Below are 15,041 nucleotides of genomic sequence, written 5' to 3'. Positions count from 1 at the left end.
CCAAGGACGCACGGGGTTCCACCACCTCAGATTTGGTGCTGCCCCAGGTGACGCAGTGTTAACCAATTCCTATCTGCAATTACAGGCCCTTCCCTTCAATATTTCATTCGCAATCCCTTGTTTATGACTCCAGGAGCGCCCTGGGAACAGCTCAACTTCCAGAAGCATCGTGTGTATCTCCTGCTTATCCCATCCATTACTGATCCTTGCCGGGGCATCTCTATCTGTTCCTTTAAAGCTCAACCCTGCAATAAGCAAACAACATGAACCTAAGTCAATTTTTTCATTGTAGCTGTTACTCAAGGACAAAAGGCCTTCAGGACTATACTACAGCCATCAACTTACACAAGTTTGGCTATCTAAATATATATGTACACGTTTTCCTACTCCATCTCACTTGTCCGGATGTATCTGAGATGCATAGAAATGTCAAGATGTATCTTAAACACAACGAACTCACTTTGAAAATGCACTTTCTAATTGGTAACCTGAAGAGTTCTTCCATTTCCATGGCTGTGGTAACACTTCAATCTCTCCTGTTGAGAGGATGTGTAACAAACCAGCAAACTGAACCCATCAGTGGTGACTTTTGGAACGGGCGACATCTGAAAACAAAGTACTTGCGTTCTTTAACATAACCTGTAAATATAGGAAAGCCATGAATGCATCCACAAAGAAACGCCAGAAGGAAGAGATGTTTGAAAGCACTGAAACGGCTGCAGATGCATCTCCGCTCTTTCACTTTGAAGTTATAGATAAGGGGGAGCAGTGTAAAACACAACTATTATCAGCTCCAGCAGACAGATTGTGACATGGAAACACAACCCTCTTGACGTGGTCAATGTCCCTGCAAGGTGGATCCTCCCTCCAAAGATGACATTAATTGGCTCTTGAATGAGAAAAAGACCACAATGGGAAGGCAGAGACACCTCCTGGAAGGACCTTTAAGTGAAGCCACTGATCCTTTCCCCCCACCCTTTGCCCAAACCCTTGTTTCAGCGGGGAGAGCCCGGTGTCCCGCTGTCACAGCACAGGACACACGCTGTTCTAATGAGGACCCCCACGTCCAGCATTTACGGCCTGTGACATCATTTGCACTTACGTAAAGTCTCCTTCCTCTGCCAAATAAAGGCATTATATTCACCATTTTACAACCTATACATCACTTACGCGCTGGGTCACATCCAGAAGGTACTCTCGAGATAACTGATATTTCTCTCAGCTCCCAGCCAGCTGTTTTATACCAATTTGTACAAGGTCTGTCGTTCAAAACCAACTCCTTAGCATCCAAGTATTGAGCGCTTTTGCAAACAAGCCCTGTTCTTGCAACTTGTTTGCATCCAGGACAGAAGCAGCTAAATATGAATTTATTCATGTTTAGTAACCTTTAGGGATTTTCCCCATATGCTACAGACCTTCCTGCACCTCATCCGCACAAGAGCAGCCTTTGCACAGGGTGAGCAAGCACCAAAGGCGGACAAATTCAGATAAAAATGCCAATTAAAACATGATCGGGGTGATTTTCAGCCTAAAAGCATCATCTTCCTTGGCTTAAAAAGCTAGCCGGAATATTCATTAAATGCTCTCTACCATCTAGCAAATAGAATTAATCATATTAATGCATGGAAAAACAAGATTAGCCAGAAAACGGTATATGAAATCTAATCAAGTTTTATTGAATGAAACATGAGTGGGAGAGGTTGGGAGGCGCTTTCGGTGTCATTTGTCACCAAAGTCTCTCTCCCGGCCACGCTCCTGGCAGAGCGGCTCCGGCTTTTGGCGGCTCTGGGCACACGCGGCCCTGGAGAGGACAAACAGACATGAACAGAGGACAGACAGACAGCGAAAAGTGCATTCTGCTGCCTCCACATTTGGCCACATTGCGACTTCTGGAGCAAGCTGCACATTCCATCAATCGAGTCCTCAGCTGACAAGAGCTACCACCGTCTGTATGTTCTATTTCTCAGCTGGGATACAGCTGAAATCTTCCCATCCCTACCAGAAATATACATTAAACTATGGAACACCTTGAAATACCATCACCCCCGGCCCAGCCCTTTCTTGCAGAATCTCTCAAGCCAAGGAGCTCTAGGACGATGCGCAATGCTGCTCTACAGAAAGTGACTTTGCACAAAGCATTATCGAGCCCTTCACTCCAAACCAGCAATCAAGATGCTGCCGGATCGTTCGCATGCACTCAGGAAGCAATCAGCTCCGCTCCCAGCTGGGGACCCAGGGCTCCCAGCACCGCGCCAGCTGCCTAACTGACCTACAAATTCCTGCTCTCCTATCACACATTCCTAATTAAAATAAGGCCTGAATGTGGCACAGCAAGGTACAAAGGCTGGGACATCCCAGAGGCAGCAAGAGATCATCCCCACCATCACCGCCATGGGGCCACCATCGCCACCAAAGGATCATCCCCACCATCGCTGCCATGGGATCACCATCGCCACCAAAGGATCATCCCCACCATCGCTGCCATGGGATCACCATCGCCACCAAAGGATCATCCCCACCATCGCTGCCATGGGATCACCATCGCCACCAAAGGATCATCATCACCATTGCCACCATGGGGCCACCATCGCCACCAAAGGATCATCCCCACCATCGCCGCCATGGGATCACCATCGCCACCAAAGGATCATCATCACCATTGCCACCATGGGGCCACCATCGCCACCAAAGGATCATCCCCACCATCGCCGCCATGGGGCCACCATCGCCACCAAAGGATCATCCCCACCATCACCGCCATGGGGCCACCATTGCCACCAAAGGATCATCCCCACCATCACTGCCATGGGGCCACCATTGCCACCAAAGGATCATCCCCACCATTGCCACCATGGGGCCACCATCGCCACCAAAGGATCATCACCACCATTCCCGCCAAGGGGCCATCATCACCAAAGGATCACCACCACCATCCTCGCCAAGGGGCCACCACCACCATCCCCACCACCACCCCCGTCAAGGGGCCATCACCATGGAGCTGGGGGGATTTCAGCAGTTTGGCAGCCTGAACAAAGACTGTCTGGTTTCTGACAAACTTCTTATCTCCAGAGAATACACCTTCTACAAGAAAAAGGGGTTTTGCAAGATTATTTCCCACTAACGCCATGTTTTGCAGCTTAAAAGCCTTTGTAGAATATGCTTCCAATTCAAAGCACTATAAATGCTTCAGAAGAAAAACTGTAGCAGTCAAATAAGGAAGGCTAGATTCCAGATCCCAATGAAGACCTAACTGACGTTTAAATAGGGATTTCAAAAGCGCTTCATACACATTTTTTATTCATTCCCAGTCCTATGGAAAACATTACCATAGAAGAAAAGCATCTGAATATTACAGATAAAGTAGCCGTTTGTTAACTAGCTCTTACAATAGAGAAGCTTAATTCAGGAAAGCTTTCACACTTGCGTTACTGAGGCTCTAACTAGTGAGGAAACAAGTTATTTCAAGACACACACTTCGTGTCTTCAGCCTCATTCGCAAGCCCTTTGGAACCAAAGCCTTGAGTAGACATAGAGGTCCAGGACTAAAGCCCATCCTGAGAGCTCCACGACAGGTATTTAAGGATCAGATGCTGCTTTGATATAAGGAAAATAGGTTGATTCATTAAAACACATCCAGAGAATAGTTTTTCCACCAACCAAGGTTACCAGTGATGTTCAAGAGCACAGGTCCTGTGTACAGTGTCCTGTGCTCCCACGTCACCGACAACCCAAAGGAAATCTCCCCACTGAAAATCAGAATGACCTAATGAACCTCCAAAACACGCCAGACAGTCTGTCACAGTCAGACAAATGAGCAGTTTTATCTCATGGAACTAATTCACTTGGCAGGAGCTGAGGTTTCAAGACGATTTCATGGGTGAACTAAGAGCCGGGGATGCCAGGGGCCGTTCTGGGGCTGCTCACCGGATCAGACAGCCGAACCCTACAGCGTCTCCCCTTCCATTCCTCCTATTTCCAACTCAATACCATAAAATAAACTTCATAAGGCAAACAGACTGTCTTGCTGTATTTCCACAGCTCTGAAAACCCTTGCTCTATAGGAACTCTGCTGCATGTGCACGTTGTATCTGCAGAGCCCCAGAAAAGGCCTCTGCCTTCTACCCATCTTGCCTCAGTTACCCCGCAGTGGCTGCAAACCCCTGCTTTGCTAAACATTTGCGTCTGACTACAAACCCCTGCTTTGCTAAATATTTGCATCATAGCCAGCAAAATATGCACTTGATCTTAGTCAATTCCTGTAAACACACATACATAAATTGGATTATTAGTCATTTCCTACACCGCCACCTTCTCTGGCAATAGCAGCATAATGCTTTAATAATCATAATACAAGTTATTATGCCTAATATTAGCTACAGGTCCTAGACAGGCTAGATGAGACCTGAACAGGGGAAAGAAAGAAGTGCAAGACAGACAGCCACGTTTTCATTGCTTGCATGTGCTCTGAGTGCAGCACATCTGCACCAACACAGGAGATCCAGACCTCTCCCACCGCAGGCAAAGCAAAACCGTACCCGGTATTAATGTGCACTCATAGTGCGGCCAAACCACCGCTGCACAGCACCTTCCTGCTTCCTCTGAACCACGCTGGCATGTGACAAAGGACACAGCACCAGAGGGTCCATCCCACCACCCAACAACCCACAGGAAAACACGAAGGAGACCAAAGAGTCTCCTGTAAATGAACTCAAACCTACCCAGAGCTTCAGAGCCATAACTCAGCTATTAAAGGGCAGATAAGGCTGGGACACATCTGTCATAGAGCAGGTTCAGCGCCACCCAGGACCAGCCTGGAGACTTCTTATCACTGGATATGGTCCTGGGATGGTTTAGATGCTCAGCTTGAAGCGCTGTGGTGTTTTCAGGGATGCTCACCATGTAAGAAAGCTCGCAACAGGTACCAGGAACCAGGCGTCACCAGCAGATATTGCTGAGAGGCGTCAGCCCGGGGATTCAGATACCGACACAAAGCACACGATCAGAGCTCAGTCCCCTTAAGGACCGGAGCCCAAGCTGCTTTGAGGGATTTTCTTCTTTTACATGTATTTATAGAGAAGAATTTCATTAAGCCTTTCAGATCTCTCAGCTTGCACAAAACGAAGGGAAAAAGAACCCCAAGTCTTCAAAACAAGAGAAAGTCGGGGAATAACTCAAGAGGACACAGACAATGTGTGTTCTCCATGCCCATCCTCGCCCTGTAGGGAACGGCTGTGATCAGCGTGGCCATTCCAGCCCACCCAAAGGAGAACGGGGCAGCAACTCTTGTCCTGCCCATTTTCCTTACCAGCCTGGAGACCTCCCCACATTGTCCTTCCTAATCCGATGGGCTCCTTTTCACACCACTGATTTTTCCTCCCGTTGTCTGCTCGGTAGAATTTTATTTCTCACCTGCCAAGGAAATCTAAACCCGGGGTCCCATGACAGAAACCGCAGCAGCGGCTAAAAGAGCTGTAAATGTGTTACTTTATTAACACATCTCAAACAGCCACTCAACCTCCATAGCTCCGCTTGCCATGGGGATGCTCAGACCTGCACTTTCCCGACTTATCAAAGGATTCGCATCCAGGTCAGGAACCAAATGAAACCAGGAACGGGATTCGGTTCTGTTTTGGGATGTGGTGGTACAACCACAGTCACCACTGCAGGAAACGGGGTTCAGGGAACCTGCCTCAAAAAACCCAACAAAGCTCCTATTTATAAGGAGAAGAGGGTACAGGCCAAGTCAGGCTTGATGTGCTGAGTTAGTAGTCTCATAAATACTATCACTATAAAACATTCCACAGCTTGAAAATACATCTGAATTATACACCGGACTAAACTGAATTTTGTTTATTTGTGTACATCTCTAGACCGGATTTAAACTATTTATTACGCTTAGAAATATTTAGCTGCAAGATACTTCAATAGAATGGTTTATTTGGCTGCCAAGTCTATCTGCCATATTACCAATAATTAAAACTAGGTTTTCATAGACGGAGGGGAAAAAAGGGTTTTAGCTATATTTTCAAGCTGAATCATATCAACATGTTGAAAGAGGAGATACGAGCTCCAGTTTTTCTTCCCCCTACAGGCAAAAATTATTAAAAAACAGGAAAAATGAGTCATCTGAATTTAATTATCAGGCTCTGAGTTGTGAGGGCCAGCTTTGAAAATTGCAATTCAAACTGAGACTCTTTGTAATTCCGCTTACGGGACCGAAAACTTTCCTTCTCAAGAACACTAAACCAGGTCCCTTTGAGTCGCTGGTGTGTTTATCTCGCCCGCGTGTGTTTCACGGCGCTATAAAGACCCAGGACGAACCTCAAAGAGCAGGAACAGCGTCCTCCACGACCCCGGACGAGGTTCCTGTGACCTGTTTCACTATTAACGCCGCACATTTTGGGCTCCACCAGCTGATACATTTGGAGAAAAGGCATCGATATAGATGTAGCACATGGGGACTTGGGGGAAAGAGGTCGGGTTGGAGATGGGGGGAAAGAGATCGGGTTGGAGATGGGGTGGGAAGAGATCGGGTTGGAGATGGGGTGGAAAGAGATCGGGTTGGAGATGGGGTGGAAAGAGATCGGGTTGGAGATGGGGTGGAAAGAGATCGGGTTGGAGATGGGGTGGAAAGAGATCGGGTTGGAGATGGGGTGGGAAGAGATCGGGTTGGAGATGGGGTGGAAAGAGATCGGGTTGGAGATGGGGTGGAAAGAGATCGGGTTGGAGATGGGGTGGAAAGAGATCGGGTTGGAGATGGGGTGGAAAGAGATCGGGTTGGAGATGGGGTGGAAAGAGATCGGGTTGGAGATGGGGTGGAAAGAGATCGGGTTGGAGATGGGGTGGAAAGAGATCGGGTTGGAGATGGGGTGGAAAGAGATCGGGTTGGAGATGGGGTGGAAAGAGATCGGGTTGGAGATGGGGTGGAAAGAGATCGGGTTGGAGATGGGGTGGAAAGAGATCGGGTTGGAGATGGGGTGGAAAGAGATCGGGTTGGAGATGGGGTGGAAAGAGATCGGGTTGGAGATGGGGTGGAAAGAGATCGGGTTGGAGATGGGGTGGAAAGAGATCGGGTTGGAGATGGGGGGGAAAGAGATCGGGTTGGAGATGGGGGGGAAAGAGATCGGGTTGGAGATGGGGGGGAAAGAGATCGGGTTGGAGATGGGGGGGAAAGAGATCGGGTTGGAGATGGGGGGGAAAGAGATCGGGTTGGAGATGGGGGGGAAAGAGATCGGGTTGGAGATGGGGGGGAAAGAGATCGGGTTGGAGATGGGGGGGAAAGAGATCGGGTTGGAGATGGGGGGGAAAGAGATCGGGTTGGAGATGGGGGGGAAGAGATCGGGTTGGAGATGGGGGGGAAGAGACTGGGTTGGAGATGGGGGGGAAGAGACTGGGTTGGAGATGGGGGAAAGAGACTGGGTTGGAGATGGGGGAAAGAGATCGGGTTGGAGATGGGGGAAAGAGATCGGGTTGGAGATGGGGGAAAGAGATCGGGTTGGAGATGGGGGAAAGAGATCGGGTTGGAGATGGGGGGAAAGAGATCGGGTTGGAGATGGGGTGGGAAGAGATCGGGTTGGAGATGGGGTGGGAAGAGATCGGGTTGGAGATGGGGTGGGAAGAGATCGGGTTGGAGATGGGGGAAAGAGATCGGGTTGGAGATGGGGGAAAGAGATCGGGTTGGAGATGGGGGAAAGAGATCGGGTTGGAGATGGGGGGGAAAGAGATCGGGTTGGAGATGGGGTGGGAAGAGATCGGGTTGGAGATGGGGTGGGAAGAGATCGGGTTGGAGATGGGGTGGGAAGAGATCGGGTTGGAGATGGGGGAAAGAGATCGGGTTGGAGATGGGGGAAAGAGATCGGGTTGGAGATGGGGGAAAGAGATCGGGTTGGAGATGGGGGGGAAAGAGATCGGGTTGGAGATGGGGGGGAAGAGATCGGGTTGGAGATGGGGAAAGAGATCGGGTTGGAGATGGGGTGGGAAGAGATCGGGTTGGAGATGGGGGGAAGAGGCAAAGCAAATACAACATCAATCCCTCTGATAACTGCTGTCTGCAAAACCCACCACCTCTAAAACAGCTACTAAACCCTTTCAGCAGAACGTGTGTGCATGTGAAAGTCAAAGTGCTTAATTTTCTAAGACACATTTGCCATTTTAAAATTTCCCCCGTGCTGTATTGATGGGTAGGTTTATTAATTCTTTTCCAGCAGGTTTGCGCTGACAGGCATTGTTTTATTTCGATGTGACAAGACACAGCGCTGCGCCGGCAACACCTCCGGCCTGAATAATGTTTCTTAACTAGCGACGTTCATCTTCGCCGCGCTCCACCAACGCTGTGCATCACGGCTCAAAACCAACAGCGCCCTAAAATATTAATGCGTGCTGATAAAACCAGCTGGTTTTTTATGAAACAGCAACATCTAATTTTCGAGGGGGTCACGGAAACAGTAAACAATCGGTACATGGTAAATGGCAAGTTTTCTCACATCGATACATCCAAAACGTTCAAATCCTACTCCTCCATAATTGCCAGACACATATAAATTACCTAAATGAATGTTATTTGTGGCTGCAACAGAATCCTCATAAATAATTGTAATTTAACTTCCTGTTGATAATCCCAGGCAACACCTAATGATTTCAAACACTTAATTCTTCACTTCCAGAGGGATGTTGGATTCCAGACCACAGAATCCCAGAATGTCAGGGGTTGAAGGGCCCTGGAAAGCTCATCCAGTGCAATCCCCCCATGGAGCAGGAACACCCAGCTGAGGTTCCACAGGAAGGGGTCCAGGCGGGTTTGAATGTCTGCAGAGAAGGAGACTCCACAACCTCCCTGGGCAGCCTGGGCCAGGCTCTGACACCCTCACTCCCAACAAGTTGCTTCTCCTCTTCCAGTGGAACCTCCTGTGTTCCAGTTTGCACCCATTGCCCCTTGTCCTGTCACTGTTTGTCACTGAGAAGAGCCTGGCTCCATCCTCCTGACACTCCCCCTTTAGATATCTGTAAACATGAATGAGGTCCCCCCTCAGTCTCCTCTCCTCCAGCTCCAGAGCCCCAGCTCCCTCAGCCTTTCCTCACACGGGAGATGCTCCACTCCCTTCAGCATCTTGGTGGCTGCGCTGGACTCTCTGCAGGACTCTGTCCAGGTCTCTGGATGGCAGCACAGCTCCCAGTGTCACCACTCCTCCCAGCTTGGTGTCATCAGCAAACTTGCTGACAGTCACTCTATTCCCTCGTCCAAATCATTGATGAATATATTGAATAATCCCGGCCCCAGCACTGACCCCTGAGGCTCTGCACTGGATCCAGGCCTCAACTGGACTCTGCCCCATTGACCACGACTCTCTGGCTTCTTCCCTTCACCAGTTTGCAGTCACCTCACTGCCCGCTCATCCAGACCGCACTCCCTCAGTTCAGCTGTGAGGATGCTGTGGGAGATCATGTCCTTCCCTTCCATGTGCTGCTTATTAGGACTTCAACTGTTTGTTGAATGGACCGCAGTGCAGAAGATCAACCAGAGCCAGGGTTGTCCTTTGCTATAAAAGCAACACGTCAAAACCCTCTGCAAACCCTCATTTCAGACTTCATAGCACTGATCATTCGGGTAGCTGTTGTATATTGGAAACAAAAAGAATCACTGTGGCATTTATCATGCCTAAAAGCAATATTTCTGAAAGCATTGCTCAAGCAACAGTGGGATGAGAGGGGTATTGAAATTCTATACACAGCCTCCTACCTAAAGGACAAACTGATCTGTAGAAACATTTGCCAAAAGTTCATTAGCAGTAAAGTCAACTTGAAAGCAACGTATTTAGCAATAATCAGAAAACGATTTAGCAAAACAAAGGTTTGAGCATGACAACGTTTGAGCTGGGTTTCGTCCTTTTTAATTCTTTATTTCCTCTAGGCAGCTGCACTATGAAATCTCATTGCAGAGAATATGATTCAAAGTAGAGAGGAGTCAGTGCAAAGTTCACCAAGCAAACAAAACCCATCCCGGGGAACAACCGGGATTCACCCTCATCCAGGCACAAACCGTTCGCTCTGAGCATCCCATCAAGTTCGGATCCGTGCACACAAAACATCAGCGGACACGACACGATGCACACACCGCAACGAAGCAGAGCCAGTAGTGACCTACCAGAGCGAAGATCCCTCTGTTCCAGCAACTTCTAGAACGTCATATCCATCCTCCAGCTGAAAATCCATGAAAACCAAGGCAATGGTGTCTCCAGGTTCGGCGAGAATAGTCCACGTGCAGTCCGCGTTGTTGCCGTATTCCAAGGGAAAATGAGGGCTGGAGATAATCCCGCTCTGGCCCCGCAAGGTCCCTCCGCAAGCGTCGTCAGCTGCAAACAGAGCAAGGCATCCGATTTTGCCAGAACGCACAACGCATCAAAACCGAATGAGCCCAAACTCAAAGCAAAGCTTTAAAAGCCTCAGTGCTTTTGTCAGGTGGTGTGCGGATCTGTGTCCCCGTTTCTCGTATTAAAGGACGCTGTTACCAAATCAGAGCGGTTTAACTTAACCCCTTGTTCAGAAATCCAGCAGTGCCGTTTCCTGCCCGTACACCGGCTCTGTTTGCTGCAGGCTCTTTCGTTTTTACAACCTGAATTTTAACAACAGGAGCTATTAAAGCAATTAAAGGAAGAGGATCTAAAGAAAACATAGGCAGGAGGATAAAGAAAACCAATAATTAATTTGACTAGCATCGGGACCGCTCCCTGCTCTCACGCATGAAGCATCAGCTCAGCATTTATCTGGAAGGCTGCAAAGAAAAGCCTGTTAACTTTACAACGTGTATTACAGAGCAGCATTTCAGATGCTTTAGTCAAGGAGCTTGGGGCTTTACACTATAAACACTAATTTTCATTACAAACCAAACTGGAATGTAACATGTTGAAGTGTAACGGGTCACGGGCACCTAAGGAGAGGACAATCCTGCGGGGCTGCTCGGGAGGATCCTTCAGCTTTCTGATGTTTTCAGGAATGAGCCCACAGCAGGTTTTACCCCCTGAGCTGCAACTTGCAGCCTCTGAACTCATGAAACTTGAAAGACGAGTTCTCCTGGCCATCTGCTCCCCATGTGTGCGCTGGGAGCCCCCGGGCCAGCGCGAATCCTTCCCACCGCACCAACACGCCACCAGATTGCGCTGGAACCTCCAAGTCCCAGCGGAGATCACGGCCCTTTGCAGCCGCTTCTGCGCTTGGATCACATTGGCCCATCACTGATTATTGTGGAGCTCACAGCAAGCAGGGAAAGATATGATAAAAAACCCCAGACATGTAGTCAGACATGCAATTACTTCTGAGCCACCCCACGGCCCAAACTAGGGCTGAAAAAGGCCACTGAAGCCCCAACTCGTTGCTCTGCTCCCTGGTATTCTATTACAACAAAGTTATCTATTTGCTGCAATTGTATTGTCAGTGAATTAAAGTGCAGCTACAGTCATCCATAATTTTAGGTGCTGAGACCTCTCATGTAGTCCAAGCACCGGAAAATGCTTCAAACTCCAATGCATCGTACGCAGGATTCACAGCGGGACCTCCAAGGAGGATCCACTTCCAAACCCTCCCTCTGCCAGCCAGAATGAAAAAGCTTTTTAGAGGCCGAATGGATTCGAGCCAAAGAGGATAAGCACAATTCACCACCTTAATTTCTCGTGATTAAGCGCTCCTGCAGATACTGGAAAGAAATAGATGCGAAAAAGATTCCTTGCGGTGAACTCTCAGAACATCATGGTCAAGGGCGCAGGGGCTCGCGGTCAAAGACTTTTCACTGCGATCTTGCATTTGTGCAGCTCAGGTCTGCACAGAACCCTTAAACACACACCTAGGGGTAAACACAAGAAGGATCTGGAAGGATTTGTCAGCAAGTTCTCAGCTGTATTTACTGATGGGGTCTGGAAGCCTGAGACAACCTGGTACGCTGAAGCTGTTGTACTAACAGGGATAGAGGAGGGGATGGAGAACGTGCTCCGGACTTCTGACTCAACGCTGTATCAGCAACAACAGGACTACAGCAACAGCAACTGGAGATCAGCCAAAGGTATGGTGGCTTTGGCTTTTCAAATTAAAAAGGGACTATTAAATTCCTTGAAACTTCCATTGCAAAAGGGGTTTATCGGAAGACGTCCTCCCTTCCCATCCACCTCTAAATACACACTTCCCAAGTTTGCAGAGGTTGTTTCTGTTCAAACACATTCTACAATCTCCTACAATCTTTTTGAACAGCCCGTCGATTATTTTGGGCACAAAGCAGTCTAAGCAGCTGTTGGAGTTCTAGTAAGACAGACCATTTTTAATAAGATTATGCATATTTGATACGCTTAAAATGTAGCTTTGCAAATGTTCTCAACTGGCTTACTGCATTTTTACTCAACCGCCTACCAGAATCATAAACCTATCAGTTCTGCTTAAATTCAGCAAACAATCTGGGCAAGGCTTCTCTCGGCACGCATGAAAGGGCTTCGGGAAACAGGTTCAGATGTTCCTGGAGATCCTCGTGGTGCTCCGAACGCACCATTTCGCTCGATTGGAAATTAACTGACCCGGCTGAGGGTTGTTCCTTCTGCACTTACAGCAGAAAGACAGCGTTCCGAGTCTGCTGGGTTTGCCTCCGGCATTACCAACTGTCCAGAGAGAAACACAGCTCGACTTGTAAGACTCGGCTTAAGGCCACGTTTATATTAAGTACTAGGCCTTATTTCATTCTGCAAAGACAGAATGGCCGCGCGGAAAGCGTGTCAAAGCACACCAGATGCAACGAGGAAACCGCTCCAGATATTCCTGATATACGTTGTATAGATGGGATAAGCGTCAGCTTCCACCAGATTTCACAGCCCGGCCCAAAATCGCTGAGGACTTTGAGTCCTCAAGTCAAGTTACACACTTGAGTGAGAGCAGGAAAAGAGAGATAGCAAAAGAATGGTTACAATGAGAGTCCTGGTTCAAAAGAATTGCAAAGAACCATAACGGATCACTTGGTCTCTCCGCAGTGTTAGTTCGGCTGTAGGAGCCGCTTCTTCAGCAATATAATGCCCTTGGCCCCAAAATAGTAAGTATATGAGAAATACGCTAAGTAGCACATATTACTGCTGTGTAACTCATTCAAGCAAGCATTAAAAATGTACCGAACAAACAATATTTGCTCACTTTAAATTCAAGATTTATGCCACAGCTTAGAACTGCTGATTGATTGCACAAGCAGAGTCAATAAAAAGAATCAATAGAAGATGCTCTGCTGAAGTACACAAGGAATTGAGGGGAAAAGACTTCAAAGCGGCAGCGACTGTTTTGGTCTAACAACACAGACACTTGTACATTTACGGATTCGCTGGTCCCTCGTGGCCCTGGAGAGTTACAAGCAGCTCTCTATACGATCAAGGAATTGAAGCTTCCCTGCACACACGGGCTCACAGCAAAGCTGCAAACAAAGCGCTGATTCTCCCTCCCATCCCGCACCCATGGGTGCTCAGCAGAAACGCAGTTTCTTTACAGACAAAGCACCAGAATCGCTGCAGAATGAGCCTGCAGGGAACCCCACTTACATCCTGCTTCAATGTGCAGTGTTTGCTCTAGAAAACCTGCGTGGTCTTGGGTAGCTGGCCTTGTCTTATGGATAATACTCCTGCTTTTATTTCCCCCCCTCCCACTTTAGACAAAGAAATTGAAGTTAACTATACAGCATTTTGAATACTTTAAGCACTCCATAACCTTCCTATTATTCACCTAAACCCTGGCAGCTTTAAGGAACCCAATAAAAAAGCACCTCAATATTAACTACACCACGTTTCATTTTCAAGTCTTTTAAATCAATCTCAAAGCCCATGAAGTTTCCCCCAACCCCAAGCAGCTCATGAAACCCCGTCTCCCCGTGGTTGGATGCAGACGGAGGGCGGACGCGTTACCTCTGCAGAAGGGCAGCGGGAAGTCCCAGGAGGCGCTGTTTTCTGAGCTGGCGTGGCACGTGAGCAACGCGTGCCCCTCCAGAAAGAAGCCGGGGTTGCAGCTGTACCTCACTTTGTCCCCGACGCTGAACGTCGTCCCCTGCTGGATCCCGTTCTGCAGCCTCCCCGGGTTCCCGCACGTGTGACTCGGTAGAGCTGCCAAAGAGAAGTTGCTTCTGGTTAGAGAACCGTGTCCCGTAACAGGTGAAGGATCGTCTCAAAGGGCATTGCTTAGAATGAGAGCAAAGAACCACAAAAATCACCCTACTGATCGCACCAGAATTCATTAGGCCACTTAGAGTTAACATTTAATTACCATTTCTACTGGTAAAGAAGCAAAAATCACTCGCCAAGCTACTGAGTCACAAACAAGATCCACTCTTTCCTGACCGCTTGTACCAGTTTCTAAACCATCACATCCCCGTTTCCTACCGCCCTGCCATTCTATTTAACGCCACTGCACTTGATTAGAACCCAGAGATGACTTTCCTCTTTAAAATAACACCTTTTTTGAACAGACCTTTGCTGGGCACCTCACAGACCCCTGTTTTGTAGGCAGAGTTGTGTTATATCTTAAAGGCAGAGGGAGAAGACCTGAGACGGCCCCTGCGCTGCCGCTGTCGGGCAGAGGTAGGGGACAGAAGAGATGCCGAGGGCTGGAAGCAGGTTCCAGTTCGGGGCTGTGGGCAATCCCCTCCCTACCTGCTTTGCTTCCCCAGGTGCCCCTCTGCAATAGGGTTTGAGGCCCTGGATCTTGAAGAGGAGGCGGGTGAGGATGTGGTGCAAGGCTACACAGGTCACATAGGAAGAGGCAGTTGACCCCACGCCTCAAGACCACCTCAAATAAGAAAGAAAGAAGGGTAATTGTAGTAGGCAATTCCATTCTGAGAGGGACAGAGAGGCCAATCTGCAGAGCTGACCCTCATCGTAGGGAAGCGTGCAGTCTACCTGGAGCTGGATCAGGGACATCACCAGGACGCTCCCCAAACTGGTGCACCCAACGGACCACTGCCCGCTGCTGATCTTCTGGGTGACAACCAGTGACAGGACAAGGGGCAATGGGTGCAAACTGGAACACAGAAGGTTCCACTT

At 48.6% G+C, this 15,041-nt stretch overlaps 1 protein-coding gene across 2 annotated transcripts in view; it reads right to left on the bottom strand.

Moving 5' to 3' along the window:
* The window catches only part of CSMD2 (CUB and Sushi multiple domains 2), a 237,730-nt gene that overhangs the window by 168,876 nt on the left and 53,813 nt on the right, over positions 1-15,041 (bottom strand). For both annotated transcript variants that reach the window (XM_065857095.2, XM_071799063.1), the window contains exons 4-5: positions 13,911-14,105; positions 10,142-10,349 (exon numbers count right to left, since the gene is read on the bottom strand). In XM_065857095.2, the coding sequence (XP_065713167.2) occupies positions 10,142-10,349; positions 13,911-14,105 (403 nt within the window). The remainder of the gene's footprint in view (positions 1-10,141; positions 10,350-13,910; positions 14,106-15,041) is intronic.

The sequence above is a fragment of the Patagioenas fasciata genome, chromosome 25, assembly GCF_037038585.1.
Source record: "Patagioenas fasciata isolate bPatFas1 chromosome 25, bPatFas1.hap1, whole genome shotgun sequence".
Lineage (NCBI taxonomy): Eukaryota > Metazoa > Chordata > Aves > Columbiformes > Columbidae > Patagioenas > Patagioenas fasciata.
Note: the sequence above shows the minus strand (reverse complement) of the source record. Positions and strands in the feature narration are given on the sequence as shown.